The sequence below is a fragment of the Delphinus delphis genome, chromosome 9, assembly GCF_949987515.2.
Source record: "Delphinus delphis chromosome 9, mDelDel1.2, whole genome shotgun sequence".
Taxonomy (NCBI): domain Eukaryota; kingdom Metazoa; phylum Chordata; class Mammalia; order Artiodactyla; family Delphinidae; genus Delphinus; species Delphinus delphis.
This window is the reverse complement of record NC_082691.1, coordinates 66,911,550-66,930,240: the sequence shown is the minus strand read 5'-3', so window position 1 is coordinate 66,930,240 and position 18,691 is coordinate 66,911,550. Positions and strand designations below refer to the sequence as shown.

The 18,691-nt window shown below is 41.3% G+C and overlaps 1 protein-coding gene across 3 annotated transcripts in view; it reads left to right on the top strand.

Moving 5' to 3' along the window:
* Positions 1–18,691, top strand: part of ELMO1 (engulfment and cell motility 1) — a 547,030-nt gene that overhangs the window by 262,455 nt on the left and 265,884 nt on the right. For all 3 annotated transcript variants that reach the window (XM_060020724.1, XM_060020723.1, XM_060020725.1), the window contains one exon: positions 6,576–6,680. In XM_060020724.1, the coding sequence (XP_059876707.1) occupies positions 6,576–6,680 (105 nt within the window). The remainder of the gene's footprint in view (positions 1–6,575; positions 6,681–18,691) is intronic.

Sequence of the window (18,691 nt, the reverse complement as noted above, 5' to 3'; positions counted from 1 at the left end):
GAATGCTCTTGCACTGGGTTACTGTGGCTTTAGAACAGAGGTTCTCAAAGTATGATCCAGAGACCATCAGTAGCACCTGGGAATGTGTATGAATGCAGATTCTCAGGGCTTACCCAGACCTACTCAACCAGAAACTCTGGATGGGGGGGGGGGGCGCAGCACCAGCAATCTGTTTGAACAGACCCTCTAAGAGATTCTGATCACGTTCAAATTTGAGACCCACTGATTGGGGAAAGCGTTCTCAACCCTGGCTGGACTTTGGAATCACCTGGGGAGCTTTAAAAGTAAAGCTGATTTTGGGTATCAGCCTGGACATCAGAATTTTTCAGAGCTCCCAAGGGGATTTTCAGGGGCATCCAAGGTGGATAAGTGCTCTTCTAGGAGCCTGTTGAAACACCCACATACCCTTTCTCCTGAGTGGGGAGGGGAAGAGTGGGAGGCACGTGTAATGTGGCACAGCTCCCAAGGGATCTGCTGCAACCATCAAACCCTGCTTCCCCTTGGAGAACATGACCTTAAACTACCAGCCTCAAGAAAGAGCTTTGAGGGCTTCCCTGGTGGCGCAGTGGTTGAGAGTCCGCCTGCCGATTCAGGGGACACGGGTTCGTGCCCCGGTCCGGGAAGATCCCACGTGCCGCGGAGCGGCTGGGCCCGTGAGCCATGGCCGCTGAGCCTGCGCGTCCAGAGCCTGTGCTCTGCAACGGGAGAGGCCATGGCAGTGAGAGGCCCGCGTATCGCAAAAAAAAAGAAAGAGCTTTGATACGGCCTTTCCTAGACTGAATGAATATTCACTTAATGTGATTTGTTTTAAAGGTTGCTTTTAATGCTGTATTTGTTCAGCAAATGTAGGCACTTGTATAGCACAAATATTAACTCCTAAATCCTCCAAGGCTTTCCCTGTGATATGCCATCTGGCAGGCATTATTGTAATCATCTCTTTATTATCCACACTAATGAAGGACTAGCATGGCATTGGTAATTGAGAAACACAGATCATTTACAAATCATTCAGGCTAGTGCCAGCACTGCTTCCCCAACCAGGAATCATTCAAGACTAGAAAATATTGACTGATGACAGTTTCCTACCTTCTCTGTGGAGGTACTAATAATATGATTTTAGTCAGAAATTTGAGCAGTAGGAGAAGTGAGAGGCTTCTAAATTACAATTCCTTTTTCTGAATGAGGACGTTTCCGTTTTCTCAATAAGAGGCCAAAGCACAAAGCAGATGAACAGCAAGTATATGTAAAATGCACTGACCTTTGGAACCAGTCAGTTCAAAGCATGTTAGAGTAGAAGCTCACGGGATTCAAGCGATCAGTGGATCTGGGTCCTAGATCTTACTTTGATATTACCTGTGCTGTGTGGGATGTGCCATTCCAGCCATCAGCGGGTCTCAAAGTGTGGCCCTCAGATAGCAGCATCTGCATCACTTGGGAACTTGTTAGAGAGGCAGGTTCTCAGGCCTCTCCCCAACCCACCTGAATTAGAGACTCTGAGGGTGGGGCTGGCAATTGGTGCTTCAACAAACCCTCCCAGAGATTCCGTTCGGATGCCTGCTCAAGTTTGAGCACCGCTGTTCTCCAGGCACTCAGTTTTCTCAACTTCAAAATAAGGTGACAAGCCTAGTTTATATTTGAGGTCCACTTCAGCTCTCCAGTGGCCTTAGTGTATGGTTCTGGAAGGTTGAAAGAGTCTCTGTCGTAGACCTTGAATGTGCGATTGAAATAATTCAAGTAAAAAACTGGCATGTGTGTAACAGAAGAGAAACAGATCTCTAGGAACTCTATACACAAACCCCATATAGGATGCTCACTTTATTTTATTTATTTATTTATTTATTTACACCTTTATTGGAGTATAATTGCTTTACAATGGTGTGTTAGGTTCTGCTTTATAACCAAGTGAATCCATTATACATATACATGTATTCCCATATCTCTTCCCTCTTGCGTCTCCCTCCCTCCCACCCTCCCTATCCCACCCCTCTAGGTGGTCACAAAGCACCATGGGATGCCCACTTTAAATAAATAGTGCTATCTTCAGTTGGTTGGTACCATTTTCTGAAAGTGAAAAAACCTTGGTGCTTTGGAAAGGGAGGTGGCCGCTCCTCCTTTCTCCAGGGGCTGAGAGCTGTCTGATGTGATTCACAGAGCAGCACTTCTACAGGCTCTAACAAATGGCATTTCAGAAGGATGTACAGAGGTACACAGGCTTTGCAGTAAAACAAGGGATATTTTCAAGTCATTTATGAAAGCTCTTGCAGCTTCCATTTCAAGACAGGTGGAAAAAAATCACATGGAACAAGAAAAGAAAATAAATCTGTATCCAGAGCATCTCATAAATAAGGAAGGAGCGGGGGTCTGTTGGCCTTGCTGGGTTCTCAGAGTATTTTTGTAACAGTACAGAAAGCTCTCAAATGTTTTGGCAAGTAATTCTTATACTGTTTCCGTTATCAAAATCTATGCTTGTAAAATTATTTTGCTGGCTGTTAAAACCAAAAGAGAAAAAGGAAACAATCATTTCAAGGAGAGAGAGGCTGGGAAGATGATACTCAGAGTTAAAAAAGAGAGAGACAGAAAAAAAGAATATAGTTCACCCACAACTGCAAAAATTATGTTTCATCTAAAACGCAGTGACACTTCATAATTTAGAGCGAGTCATAGAAAATCGAAGGCAATTTTCTAATTGGCTTTTGTTTAATTAAAAGTCTATTTGTTGGAGACAATAGGACCTGGTTTGTTGGACTTGAGAGAGACTTTGTTATGTCTGGGAGGGATGGAGAGATTATAGCTTTTATTGAAAAGGATGGATCGCAGACCCACTTTGCCTGAGCAAAGCATGTTGATTGAGGAGAACCACAACGATGGGGAACCTGCACTGGACATCTTTGTGAAATTCCCACTGGCGTCCGGTTGAGCAAAAACTTGACCCTAAAACCCTGGTTAAAAGCCTGTCCTCTGAGTTCAAATTCTGGCTCTGCCACATACCGGCTCTGAAACTCTGGGCAAGCTACCCAGATGCTCAGTGCCTCAGTTTCCTTCTGTCAAAGGAGGAAAATAATAAGACCTGTCTTGTGGGAATTTTATGAGGATTAAAAGTTAGCATATGCAAGGTGCTTTATATAACACCTGCCACATAGCAGGCATTACTTTATTAAATAACCATATGGATCTTTAAAAGAACTCTAAAAATGTGTTACACCGTTTCATAACTGTAAGACCTTAGAAAGCAGCAGTGCCCTATTTGATACCCCCATTGTGTGCCTAAGGAGGTGTGTGATTGATGCAAAGAGGCTTCCAGGGCATCCTGGGAGCACAATTCAAACAAGCCTGATGATTCTTAACCCATGGGGGGCTTCTCCCTGGTCAACTTCACTAGCACATAGCTTTGGGGGGTTGTTCAAACAAGATTCAGAGAAACTAATTTTTCTCATTTGATTTCCTTTTTGTGTATTTATTTTTGGAATAGATTCATAGACCAACTCTAGAAATAGCTCTCAAATAAATGTCATATTTTTCTCTCTTATATTTGGCACACTCTCCTTTGTTGGCTGGACCATGCTGTGTAGCAGCTAATACTGATTAGCCTACGTTTTTCTCAAATCAATTTTTCTCAGGCTATATAAAGTCTAAATGCTGGCAGTACTAAAACAGATGCATTCAACTTATAAACTGGTGGTAAGGAAAAAGGTATGGACAAAAGCACGCTGAAACATATCGTCCAAGCAAGACATTGCCTGCTCTGCCAAATTCAAGTTGCCAGGTCCTGGGCAAGCTTCTTATCTCATCTGAACTGCAGTTTCCTCACCAATAAAATTGATGCAGCCACTGTGGAAAACAGTATGGTGCTTCCTTCAAAAACTAAAAATAGAACTACTGTATGATCCAGCAGTTCCATTCCTGGGTATATATCCGAAGAAAACAAAAACACTAATCAAAAAGATACATGCACCCCAGTGTTCATAGCAGCATAGCCAAGATATGGAAACGATCAAAGTGCCGTCAACAGATAAATGGATGAAGATGTGGTGTGTGTGTGTGTGTGTGTGTGTGTGTGTGTGTATACACACACACACACACACACACAGTGGAATACTACGCAGCCATTAAAAAGAATAAAATGTTGCCATTTTCAACAACATGGATGGACCTGGAAGGTATTATGCTCAGTGAAATAAGTCAGACAGAGAAAGACAAATACTGTATGCTATCACTTATGTGTGTAATCTGAAAAATAAAACAAATGAATGAGTATAACAAAACAGATGCAGACTCACAGATATATAGAGAACACACTGGTAGTTACCCGTGGGCAGAGGGAAGCAGGGAGGGGCAGCATAGGGGTGCAAACTACTATGTATAAAATAAATGAGCTACAAGGATATATTGTACAGCACAGGCAATATAGCCAATATTTTATAAAAACTTTAAATGGAATATAAGCTATAAAAATATTGAATCACTATGTTGTATACCTGAAACTAATATAATATTGTAAATCAACTATATACTTCAATAAAAATTACAGGTAAGAAAAAAATGTGAGATAAAAATCTCCCATAGTTCCACTACCTAGAGATAACCATTTAACATGTTGGAATACTGTACTCCAGAATTAAAAAAAAAAAATAAAACAGGGTCATATTATTAAAAAACAAATAATAAATAATAAAATAAAATGGCGGTAACAATAGTGCCCACCACCTATTAGATGAGGTAACACATGTGAAACCCAAACTAGTGCTAACCCCAAGAAAGTACTCAGCAAATTCTAACATTTTTATGTTTCTTGTGTTCATGGAAATCGAACGTATCGAAGTCAAAATAATAAATGTATGCATAATGAGGGAAGTTCCACTATTCTTTTCTTAAGAACTGAAAATATCATAAAATCTTTCATTGCAAGTTACTTCTGAGACTAAATCTCTGATCGTTGATTTCCAGCGTTTTGATTTTCCCCTCGCTATTGAATACACCAATGAGTATCAGATTAAAGCTGAAACCCACTGCATTTGATGTGCCCGGTGATTTTCATTTTTGTTACAATTATATTTATTTTATGAAATATATCTTTCTTATCATAAGTAGTATACTTTTGTATTTTAAAAATGTTCCAACATCTTAACAAGCAAATCAGGATAAAATGCTAAAATAAAATATCGAAGTCACTACACTGACCCAACTTGCTATGCAGATATGGACAGGAGAGCTCTGGAAATTGTGGAACTGTGGCCAGTAGGCAGCATCACTGTCCTATAATTCTGGGTGTTGTTTATTAGCTCATAAAAAAATTTCAAATCAGCATGCAAAAGACAGGTTCTGTGTACTCTTGAATAATGTAGAAAAGTGTAGGTTGTTTGAACCTTGAACAAGTGAACAAAATGTCCTTCCTGTACTTAAATTAGAAAAAATTACAGCTGACCATAATATCCCTGGCAAATCAGAGAGCCAAGCTGTTTATCAAGAAATATTCAGGGGCTTCCCTGGTGGTGCAGTGGTTGAGAGTCCGCCTGCCGATGCAGGGGACACGGGTTCGTGCCCTGCTCTGGGAAGATCCCACGTGCCGTGGAGCGGCTGGGCCCATGAGCCATGGCCGCTGAGCCTGTGCGTCCGGAGCCTGTGCGCCACAACGGGAGAGGCCACAACAGTGAGAGGCCTGCATACCTTAAAAAAAAAAAAAAAAAAGAAATATTCAGGAAGAAAACAAAAATATGTCCTTTCATAAAAATTACCTAGATTATGAGATAAGAGTTTTCTTTAATATCTCTTTAACTTTTCCATTTTTTGAACGTAAGAATGACTTCCCTTATATCATTAGCCATTTAGATCTGAATTTTCAGGACAGATCTTGGTCATCATTTTAGACAATTAGCAGTGGAGCGTGGTTTACTGCCCTGAATAGGGGTCTCGTGGTGTTTACTTGGTGATCTCCAGCATATGGAGAATTTGTTGGGCATATTTATAACTATTGTTTGTCTTTGTGGTTCTTGGAACAGTGTGGGTGACCACAAGGCCAGAACACTCCCTGCAAGTAGGCAGATGTTAGGACCCTGTGGACCTCTGAATTTTATAGAGTGCCTGTGCTCAGAGACCTACAGACTGTGTAAGTCTGGAAAGTTCACAAACACCATGGACAGGTGTGTCCATACCTAACCCTCACACACGAGGATGAGGAAGTTAAGGTGAAAAAAGGTAAATGGCAGAGATGTGGCTTCATCCCAGGTTTTTCTCCCCAAATGCTGTTGGTTCTGCTAAAGCACAGCCAATAATGTAAAAATACAGTTTTTACATTATTTTCCTTTCCTGCAGTGTCACATGTCTAAGAATAATCCCATATTTCGATCTTCAGCTGAGTTTCCCAACCCTGGGTCTAGAAGCTGGTTTTGCTCCACTTGTAGAAGGAAGCCCTCTTTGCCACCCTGATCGGTTCACATGGAGATAGCAAATGTCATCCTACTTGATTATTCGGAGCTTGCCTTGTGGTACTTTGGTCTTCTGGAGGGAAATCAGACCTCCGGCGGTTGGTGAAATCTGCTGAAGAATTAACCTGATCAAACATTTTGTTTTAATCACAGAATCATGTCAACCCTGCCATGGACTTTACCCAGACACCTCCTGGGATGTTAGCTCTGGACAATATGCTCTACTTTGCCAAGCACCACCAGGATGCCTACATTCGGGTAAGCGCACAGCCCCTTTCAGCTATTGTAGGGTTCCTACTGAATTCGAATTTCACACTTACGGATATGGAGGGATTACTTTTAGATGAGTGGCCCCAGAGATTGGCTTTTGTCACTTAGTAAAGTAAAAATGAAAATTAAATGAAATTAAAGAGCACCAAAACAGGGATTTTTAACTTTTAATTTTTTCACATGACATTTAAAAATATATTAGATATTGGAAGAATATTTTATATAGTTTATTTGATTATGACAAAAACTCTTAGCCTTAAATAACAAAGAAGAGAGACAAACTATCTACCAAAAACCTGCATGATCCCAACGTTACTGAAAACCACTTAGGCTTATTTGGCTTCTTGAAAAGAGGCCCAGGATTCTGTCTAGCACTGCTCTGTTCAATCTAATGCTGGAGATACAATCAGATAAACAGAAAGAGAAGTGTGGGAGGGACGGGAGGGACGAGAAATGCCTTCTCTCATTTCATAACAGATTAGTGAAACTCCAGCTACTAGGCAATGCCTTTGTGGGTGGGGCTGAGGAAAACAGAAGCAGCCACCTGCCTATGCAGAGCAGGGGCGGGAAGGACAAAGTGCGAATGAATTGGAGCATAGGGACAGTGACAGAGAAGGCCTGCGAGTCAAGGCTGCTCCACTGGAGGCCCTGGATTTGTGCTGACCCCTGTCCCCTGTCCCCAGGGAGAGGAGCCCAGGTTCAGTTGGGCGAGGGATACAGATCCACGATTGAGATGAAGGAGGATATGAATAAATGGGACAAGGGCATTGGCAAGTGGTTAAAATGATGACTAGATATAAGCTTAGGAAATATTCGATGAATGAATATCCTAATGCCGGAAGAGTAAAGCTGAAATCAGAGTAAGGTATGAGCCTGTGCCTCTGATATTCTCTGTTGGCTCCCTCTTGACACTGGCTTTCTGGAGACCAGGGTTCAAAACCTGGCACTGTTGTTACCTGGTAATGCAAATGGGGCCATTCCTTTTGACTGGGCTATAGTTTCTTCTCCAAACTAGGGAGCATTAGTACCTGAAGGAGCATTTGGAAATGTGTGGGCATGTTTTTTCGGTAGTCATCATGCCCATTGGGGTGCTACTGGCCACAGCCCTCTAAAACATGGGACAGTCTGCACCATGAAAAATTGTCCTACCCAGTAATGACCCCTTTGAAAAAAAAGTCATGCCAGGTCTGAATTCCCTGTAAGCACTATATTTTAACTTTATCTGTTTTTCTATATATGCAATTTGACAAACTTTGACTTATATTGAAACATTATTTGTACTTTAATTATATGAAGGATTTTATGCATTTCTCTGAATGGTGTTATGTGCTTCTCAGGTATTTGATTAGAAATGCAATTTTTCATAAGAAGATTGTTTTTTCATAAAAGTTTAATTTGGTTTATATGTATATATATTTATTGCAAAGATTTTTTTTCTAGGAATGTAATCTGCTCTCACAGTAAGTAATTTAATATTTTTGAGGTACCTTGTGGTATAGCCTCGGAGAGTTGAGTGCGAAAAGAAGAAGCCTAGCAGAAATTGAATTTAGCATTACCTGATTAATGTTTGTGGATGAATGTTTCTAAAGTTAGAGAATATTGATTCTGAATGTATTGTAAATTGCCTAAGAAGCATACGTCTCAAGAAGAGTAATTTAATATTTTAATCCCATTTTCTTCAATGTGTTCTCTAAACTGTCGTAAGTGAAATTAATACATGGCAACCTGACAGAACTTTATATCTGATGGGAACTTAAAAAGAAAATCCTATTTGAAAAGAAAGGTGTGGACTTTTTTGTCCACATGCACTTTCTTTCTGGTTAGACTGAGAAAGGAATGTTTTCTCGAAAGTGTTCCTTTCCTAATGTGTTCTGTGTCCCATCTGACTTTGGGACCATTAAATGCTGCGTGGAAAGCTAAAGCTATTTACATGAATGAATGGGGTTAGGGGATCATATATAAAGCTGAGGCATTCTGCAAGGAAGCTTTGTGGTGACTTATGAAAACAGATGTCCCAGTGGTAGTGACATAGTGATGGAGACAATGAAAGTGGTCATCCCAGACAGCTAATTAAATTTTGATCTATGAGCTGAGTTGTCTTTTCTGAAACATAAAGATGGGCTCTTGGTTTTTTAATAAGCTTACATTTTGATAAAATTTCCTTTTTTTGATGAGGTAAATTTCCTGTCTGAATGCAGTTATTCATTTATTATTTATATCTTTCATTCAATAAACACGTATTCTGTACCTAAATCTATAGTCTCACTTTTCACTTCGCCAGTCAGATTTATGGTTGAGATTTTCAAAAGGAATTGTAACACACACACACACACACACACACACACACACACACACACACACACACATTCCCTCTTTGCCCTTGACACGCCCATGCCCTCCAGCTATCCTGTTGCCTCAGACAATGTATATTTTTCCAAGTTGTCTTCTTACCCCGTTTTCTAACTCCCCTGCTGCTCACTTTTCAACACTGTACCCATCACTTTCTAGAAGCTGTTCTGCTACATGGGGAGCCCTCTCCTCTTCCTTCGTCTTCTTTGTCCTGCCATTGACGCTGGACACTTTCCGTTGGCTGGTTCTCCCTTTTTGCCTGCAGCCCTTGCCGTCTGTCTTGGTTCTCTCCTTGGCTGCTTCTCTTAGTCTCTCTGATGGGTTTCTCTCCCTCTGCCTGCCCATCAAATGCACATAATCCTCACGACTCTGTCTGTGGATCTTTTTTCTTTTTCAGGCACTCAAGCTGCACATGTTTACTGACTGAGTAACTATCAAATGGCCTGCAGTGAGGGAGGGGATAGAGATTCCCCAAGGAACAAGTCACTCATTGTCCTGTCATTGAGGATTTTACCGTCTAGCGATGGAAGGAGGGGTAGTTGGAGGAAGAGTTAAATGCCAGCACTTTCCAAGCCACTTAGAATGGATTTTGATTGGGCAGGAGTGATACTGGGGGCACAGAGGAGAGTCATAAACACAGATGTGGGAGTCAGGTCAGTAAAATTTCCTTCAAGAAGTGGCATCTAGGGCTTCCCTGGTGGTGCAGTGGTTGAGAGTCCGCCTGCCGATGCAGGGGACACGGGTTCGTGCCCTGGTCTGGGAGGATCCCACATGCCGCGGAGCGGCTGGGCCCGTGAGCCATGGCCACTGAGCCTGCGTGTCTGGAGCCTGTGCTCCGCAGCAGGAGAGGCCACAACAGTGAGAGGCCCGCATACCTTAAAAAAAAAAAAAAAAAAAGTGGCATCTACACTAAGGCCTGTTGGATAGTACTAGTTATCAGGTGAGGGGAAGGAGGATGTGAGAGAGTACTCCAAGCAGAGGGAAACATGTGAACAGAGGCATAAAGGTGTGTGCTTTGTTCAAGGAACCACAAATAGTACAGCATGGTTAAGACAGGGAGTGGCAAATATGATCATGGCTTGGGAGGCAAATGTGGGCTAGTTCATTAGGGACCCTCCACACCGTATTAAGGTGCTCGCTTGTGCCTTAGCCCAAAGGCAGTGAAGAATTTCTGAACTATTTTAAGTAAAGATGATGAGAGTTAATTTTAGAAAAATCACTCTCCTGCCAGAAAACAAATGTGAGAAATCAAGACTAGCAGCAAAAATAAAATTGGGGAAATTAGAGAGAAATGATGGTAACTTGATAAGGCTAGTGGCTGTGACATTGGGGAGAAGCAGTTAGAATGAATTATTTTGGAGCTAAGGTAAACTAGACTCTCTCCAAGGAAAAGGGAGATACTGGCTTGAGTGGATGGATGGTGGTGTCATTGATGAACTAGATCTGTGGGTCTGAGGGGTTGGTCATTTGGAGACATCCAGATACTATATGCATATGGGACAACTGTCCAGGTGGGTGTTTCTAGTAGGCAGTGAGATATGGGCAGTGGTGGTCAATAAGAATGGCAGGGTCTAGTTCTTAGGTAACAGAAAATAGAACAGCAAGCAAAGGAAGAGAGTATAATTTTTGTTGTTGTTTTGTTTCGTTTTATCTTGTTTTCTTTTTTCCCCCTTGGGTTTTTTAAAATTTTCTTCTGAATTTTTAAAAGTGACCTATCCTTGGCACATCTATCAAGTCATAAAACTGTTTTACTTGATATTTATTTGCAGTTTTCTACACTATATTGAGCAGATATTGAGCAGATAAACATTTCACTGTTTTATAAATTATCATACTGTTTAACCATATCACAATCACTTAGGATTTGCTTCCTTCCCCAGAGACCTAATTTTAAACAGTGGCACTACTTCTTAGAGAAATATTCTGATGTTGAGTCAATATGGAAAAGAACAAACTTGACCCTTTTTGTATATTTTATTTGGTGTGGTGCTATGTTATAAGTAAAAAAATTTTTTTTTTTTTTGGCTACACCACACCGCTTATGGGATCTCAGTTCCCCAACCAGGGATTGAACCCAGACCACGGCAGTGAAAGCTGGCATCCTAACCACTAGGGACCAGGGAACTCCCAGTGTTTCCTTAATGAGGTTGTCTCCGAACTAATTACACAATTTATAAGATCTCAAGTCTTCTAGTAACAAAATTAAAAGTAAATTCTGGAAATGGCTTGTTCTTTATGTGCCCTGAAGTTCTTTGCCTCAACATCCCTCAAAATTTACGGTCAACATCTCATCCAGTTGGAATATATTTGCAGACTGGGTGACTGTGATAGAAGAGAATGAATTTCCTGAGAAGGGAAAATAGAAATGCCTTCAAAAGCAAGATTTATTTCAATGGTTTTATGCAGTTGTGAGCCAGGGCACATGTGTTTTTAGTATCTTACTAAATCAGAACAGAAATATTTATAATATGTCAAGTAAATAAGATTATGGGGAAAGACGGCTATTTGTACCTAAGAGTTGTTTTCTCAAGGTTCTTTTATGGTAGCCATTTTTAACAGATGAAAAAATTTAAGTATGTTTACACTATTTTAAAACCTTTCTTCCTCCTCGTGATGCGTACATAATAAACAATACTTTTTACGAATAGTTGGGAGAAGTAATGGTGTAGACCCTAACTCACTGCTGGGACATGAGAGGCCTTGTTCTTGAGGCAGTACTGACAAGAAAATGCTATGAGATGATTTAGCATGAGAAAAGCTTCCATATTTTAAGTCTTTACTGTATTTTGAATATTTCACATACATTATTTGTAATCTTCTCTTCGGTGCTCCCAGAGGTGGGAAGATAAGGTAGCTTTGGTACCCCTCTTCTTCCCGTATGTAGATCTCTCTGTCCATTGAGGCCCACCTCAAGTTCAAAGTTATTCTAGGGAAACTCTTCAACTTTTCCTGTGTCAGAGGGCATAAACATAGTTATAATAGCAAACGTAGAGCTTGCTGTGAGATAACAAGTATGCTAAACACTTTCATTAATATCTCACAGCACCACTGTGAGGTTGACACTGTTATTATTTCCATTTTGTGGATGAGGAAACTGACACACAGGAGGGATTACCCACAGCGAAGGAAGTGCTAGAGCTGAATTTAAGACAAAAGTCTGCTTCCAGTGTCCACACTCTGCATTTTAGGAGTTCAGAGATTCATATAGGGGTTGCAGCCACAGTTCAAGTAAGTTCTAAGGATGTATTTTGCTCAACTGGCACAGTACTTTTAAAGGGAAGAGAATGTGAATTACCTGAACTCCCTTTCCAAATAACCATGAACCCCAGGACTCCCTATTATATTCTGTCTGGCTGCTTTATGAATTCTAGTTATCTGCCTGGTACTTGAGGGGCTTGACTTGGTGGCCATGATATTGATGACCTTTGTGAAGTTCTGAATGCATTGTCGACACACAGTAGGTGCTTAACTTCTTTTACTTGCCTTTTCCTTTTCCACATAAAGTTGTACTTGATTACTGTCCCTTCTCCTGGGGGTTTCATATTTCTGCACTTAATGTTTGCTGTCCTTCCATCCTTGTGGTCAACTCCCGGAGAGCAGGTTCTTCATCTTGTGTTGTGTATTTGTTCCCTTGCTGAGACTAAAGGACTTTAATTTCAACCTCCCAAGTGTAGAGGAAAAGATTAGGCATGCTTCTCAAATTCTCTGGTTGTAAATATTAAAGAAAAAAAGTCATCCGATATTATTATAAATACGGAGGCCTAGTATGCTTGGCGCTCTCAGCACAGTCAGCCCTCTGCGCTGTGTGTCAGACCACACAATGGAGTTCTTGCTGCCCTTTAAGGGGGACAGAAACCAAGTATCCCTCATGTACCAAGGGGGGTGTGATGGAGGCAATGCTGAGCCTTTAAAATAAATTAAGGAACTTTTAACATTTCAAGGGGGAAATTGGCAGTTTCCCAAGCGACATAATTACAAGACAGTGTGTAATGTGTAATTAAACTTAACTATGAAGCAAATGATTGGAATAAAGCTTAGTGGCACATCATTTTTTTTGTTCCCATAGTGCTGACAGATCCTTCCCTCCCCTTGTCCCTGAAATGGCTTCAGCAGCAATTGCTCCTAATTTTTTTTAAATGAAATTATATGTTGCCAGTGAAACACACAGTTTCATGTAAAGGAACCTTTTTTTTTTGTTTGAGTGACATTTTCCTTCTAGGTGATCTGGAGCACAGAATCCATAGAATAACAAGGACCTCAAGGCAAAGCCTTGCTGGGACTTTAAAATGAATCTTTGTCTAATAATTCATTTAAATACTTTATTCTTTCTAATTTTTTTTTCTTTCTTTGACCAAGGTCCACGGCTTGGAGGCTTGTTTTTTTTGTTGTTGTTTTGTTTTTTTGTGGTACACGGGCCTCTCACTGTTGTGGCCTCTCCCGTTGCGGAGCACAGGCTCCAGACGCACAGGCTCAGCGGCCACGGCTCACGGGCCCAGCCGCTCCGCGGCATGTGGGATCTTCCCGGACCGGGGCACGAACCCGTGTCCCTTGCATCGGCAGGCGGACTCTCAACCACTGCGCCACCAGGGAAGCCCCTGGAGGCTTGTTTTTATGTAGTTTTCTTTCATGTTTTAAAAATAGTGGCATTAATTTTGTTGATTGTGAATAACCAAGTGTTATTGCCAAACAATCAGGACCCCCTGAGAGTCTGAATGTATGTGATTAGATTTTTACTAATTGCGCTGGCAAGTAGAATTTCTGACTTCGAAAACCAGTGATTTGAATGGAACGCTTCAGGCCTCAGGATGAGATCATTTTTCAGCATGGGCTTGGTTTTATCTCAGAAGATCCATCATCGGAGGGAGGGAAGGCAGGTTCCACATCCATTAATGATTGCTGGATATAACAGTGCTTGTACTCTGAGTTCTCGCCATCTGAGTTCGTTTGGTACTGGCTTCAGTACCTGGAGTCTGAAGCAGGTCTAAAACATGGTAGTTACTTATTGCATTCTCCTTTGCTACCAGCCCAAGCTGGGTATTAGGTTTAGAATTTTTTACTTAGCTATCTGAAGGGTTTTTTGTTTCTGTTTTTTTAAACTTTAAAACACAGTGGGGCTTTAAAGCACAGTGGGACTTTAAAACACATTGATGGATTGCTTGAGAAAAAATGTAACCAACCAATAGAATGAAATATAAGCAGTTGACACAGTGCAAACCTAGGCCCAGTGTGAATTACAAGGTTAGAAACTACAGACAGCCTTATGTGTGGATGACACTGTCCCTCGTTAGGGCACCAGCAAAACCCTTAGTCAACAGCGGCTATCCTGGGGTCTCTATCTTAGACCCAGTAATATCTTCCCATTGTTTCTCCAAACTGATTCTTTCTCAGTCCACATTGTCCATTTTTTTGGTCTCACTAAATTAGTTAAACAAATATTTATTGAGTACCTTCTCTGTGACAAGCTGCCTCCTTTCTGCTGTCATTGACCAAGCTTCCCCCTTTAATTGTGCATTTTCTACCTTCATTGTGGAGGGCTCAGTAGCTGCTGTGCTGCAGGTTTGCTGTGGCTTCTCCCCTTTCTGCTGTAACTGCTGTGCCATGTTGTAGAGCAGAAGTTCCGAGAGAGCTGTCCTTCACATCTGCCTGTCCCTTTAAGACGGGAAAGATTTCTGGGAATCCCCTCTCTTCTGTGTGTCTCGAACTGGAAGGTGTTACAGACCTCACTGGTTTTTAAATTATTTCTAAATAATGGACATCATTTTTTAGAGCAGTTTTAGGTTTACAGAAAAATTCAGCAGAAAGTACAGAGGGTTCCCACATATCCCCTTTTGTCCCTCTCCCACACACAGTTTCCCACATTATTAACATCTTGCATTAATGTAGTACTTTGTTTGATTTAATGAAACCAATAACCTACAGTCTTGCTGTAATTGCCTGTTAGTTACAGGAGGTTTTTTTGTTGTTGTTCCTTTGAAATTTTCTAGATAAACAATCATGTCATCTGTGCACCAATAATTTTATTCTTCCTTCCCAATCGCTATACTTTTTAAGTCCTTTTCTTATCTTATTGCATTAACTAGGACTTCCAATAAGCAGTTGAATAGTAATAGTAAGAAGGAATATCCAGATATTAGGGGGAAAGAGTCAAGTTTTTCACCATTAAGTATGATGTTAGCTGTAGAGTTTTTATAGGTGTTCTTTATCAAGTTGATGAACCTCAGTATTAGTTTGCTAGGACTGCCATAACAAAGCACTATAGACTGGGTGGCTCAGAGAATAGAAATATATCCTTTAACAGTTCTGGAGACTAGAAGTTTGAGATAAGGTGCCTGCAGGGTTGGCTCCTCCTGAGGCCTCTCTCCTTGGTTTGCAGACAGCTGCCTACTTGCTGTGTCCTCACGTAGTCATCTTGCTGTGCACTCACATCCCTGGTGTCTCTTTCTCTTCTTATAGGGGCATCAGTCATATTGAATTAGGGCTTCATGCTGATGGCCTCATTTTAAATTACTTGCCTCTTTAAAAGCTCTGTCTCCCAATACAGTCACATCGTGGGAGACTGAGGGTTAGACCTTCAACATACAGATTTTTGGGGGACACGGATCAGTTCATAACATTCTATCTACCTTGAACATCCCAGGTGATTCCAACCTCTGGTCCTGGTACAGGCATACCTCATTTTATTGCTCTTCACAGATATTGTGTTTTATTACCAGTTGAAGGTTTGTGGCAACCTGTATTTGAGCAAGTCTATTGAACAGCATCCGTTCGCTCTGTGTTTCTTTGTCACGTTTTGGTAATTCTTGCAATATTTCAAGCTTTTTAATTATTATTACATTTGTCATGATCATCTGTGATCAGTGATCTTTTTAAAATTTATTTATTTATTTTTGGCTGTGTTGGGTCTTCGTTTCTGTGCGAGGGCTTTCTCCAGTTGCGGCGAGCGGGGGCCACTCTTCGCGGTGCGCAGGCTTCTCACTATTGCGGCCTCTCTTGTTGCAGAGCACAGGCTCCAGATGCACAGGCTCAGTAATTGTGGCTCACGGGCCCAGTTGCTCCATGGCATGTGGGGTCCTCCCAGACCAGGGCTTGAACCCGCGTCCCCTGCGTCGGCAGGCAGATTCTCAACCACTGTGCCACCAGGGAAGCCCTGACCAGTGATCTTTGATGTTACTATTATAATTGTTCGGGGGCACCACGAACTGCACCGGTATAAGATGGTGAACTTGATAAACACTTGTGTTCTAACTGCTCCACCGACTGACCATTCCCCCATCTCTTTTCCTCTCCTTGGGCCTCCCTATTCCCTGAGACACAACAATATTGAAATTAGGCCAGTTAATAACCCTACAATGCCCTCTAAGTGTTTAAGTGAAAGGAAGAGTCTCATGTCTCTCACGTTAAATCAAAAGCTAGAGTTGACTAAGCTTGGTGAGAAAGCCATGTGGAAAGTCAAGATAGGCTGAAAGCTAGGCCTCTTGCACCAAACAGCAAGTTGTAAATGCAAAGGAAAACTTCTTGAAGGAAATAAAACTACAACTCCAGTGGACACACATACGATAAGAAAGTGAAACAGTCTTACTGCTGATATGAATAAAGTTTTAGTGGTCTGGATGGAAGATTAAACCAGCGACAACATTCTATTAAGCCAAAGCCTAATCCATAGTAAGGCCCTAACTTTCTTCAGTTCTGTGAAGGCTGCGAGGGTGAGGAAGCTGGAGAAGAAAAGTTTGAAGCTAGCAGCGTTTGCTTCATGAGGTTTAAAGCAAGAAGCCATCTCCGTAACATCAGCGTGCAAGGTGAAGCAGCAAGTGCTGATGCAGAAGCTGCAGCAAGTTATCCAGAAGATCTAGCTCAGATCATGAATGAAGGTGACTCTACCAAACAACACATTTTCAGCGTAGACAGAATAGCCTTCTATTGGAAGATGTCATCTAGGACTTTCATAGTTAGAGAGGAGAAGTCAATGCCTGGCTTCAAACTTTAAAGGACAGGCTGACTCTCTTGTTAGGGGCTAATGCAGCTGGTGATTTTAAGTTGAAGCCAATGCTTATTTACCATTATGAAAATCCTACGGCCCTTCAGAATTATGCTAAGTTGACTCTGCCTGTGTTCTATAAATGGAACAAAAATCCTGGATGGCAGCATATCCGTTTACAACATGGTCTCCTGAATATTTTAAGCTCACTGTTGACACCTACTGCTCAGAAAAAAACGTTCATTTCGAAATATTTCTGCGTATCGACACTGCACCTGGTCACCCAAGAATTCTGATGGAGATTAATGTTTTTTTCATGCATGCTAACACAACATCCATTCTGCAGTCCACGGATTAAGGAGTAATTTCCATTTTCAAGTCCTGTTCTTCAAGAAATACATTTTTGTGAGGCTATAGCTGCCATAGATAGTGATTCCTCTGATGGATCTGGGCAAAGTAAACTGAAAAGTTTCTGGAAAGGATTTGCCATGCTAGATACCATTAAGAACATTGTGATTCATGGGAAGAGGTCAAAATGTCAACATTAACAGGAGTTTGGAAGAAGCTGATTCCAGCCTTCATGCATGACTTTGAGGGGTTCAAGACTTCAGTGGAGGAAGTAACTGCAGATGTGGTGGAATCAACAGGAGAACTAGAATTAGACATGGAGCCTGAAGATGTGACTGAATTGCTACAATCTCATGATAAAACTTTAGCAGATGAGGAGTTACTTCTTATGGATGAGCAAAGAAAGTAGTTTCTTGAGGTGGAATCTACTCCTGATGAAGATGCTGTGAAGATTATTGAAAAGGCAGTATAGGATTTAGAATATTACATAAACTTAATTGATAAAGCAGTGGCAGGGTTTGATAGAACTGACTCCAATTTTGAAAGAAGTTCTGCTGTGAGTGAAATGCTATCAGACAGCATTGCATGGTACAGAGAAATCATTCATGAAAGGAAGAATCAATCAATGGGGCCAATTTCATTGTTGTCTCATTTTAAGAAATTATCACAGTCACCCCAACCTTCAGCAGCACCACCCTGATCAGTCAGAAGCCATCAACATCGAGGCAAGACCCTCCACCAACAAAAAGATTAGGCCTAGATGCTGGTGAAGCCTCAGATGCTGGTCAGCATTTTTTAGCAGTAGAGTGTTTTTTAATTAAAGATGACATTGTTTTGCACACTTAATAGACTGCAGTATAGTGTAAACATAACTTTTATATGCACTGAGAAACCAAAAAATCTGTGACTCACTTTATTTTGATATTCACTTTATTGCAGTGGTTTGGAACCAAACCTATAATACCTCCAAGGTATGTCTATACTTGCCTCTTCGTTTCCAGGGAATCTGCTCCCCACTTAGCCAGGGACCTTCTTCCCTCGCTTACTCTAGGCTCAGGGTGGCCTTTCTTCACCAGCAAATATAAAGCCGTAATTTCATCCCTTACCTCCCTGTCCATCTTACCTCTTTTGTTTTGCTCCAAATGTAATGCTTGTTTACATACTCTAAATTTACCTTTGTGTCTATTTCCTGTTTACCTGTACAAGTGTGTAAGCTCCATGAGGGCAGGGACTGTGTACTGCATCTCTCCTGTGCCCCAGTGCCAGCGCAGTGGCAGACACACAGAAGGCACTCAGCACATATCTGTTAAATCGGTACCTGAATTGA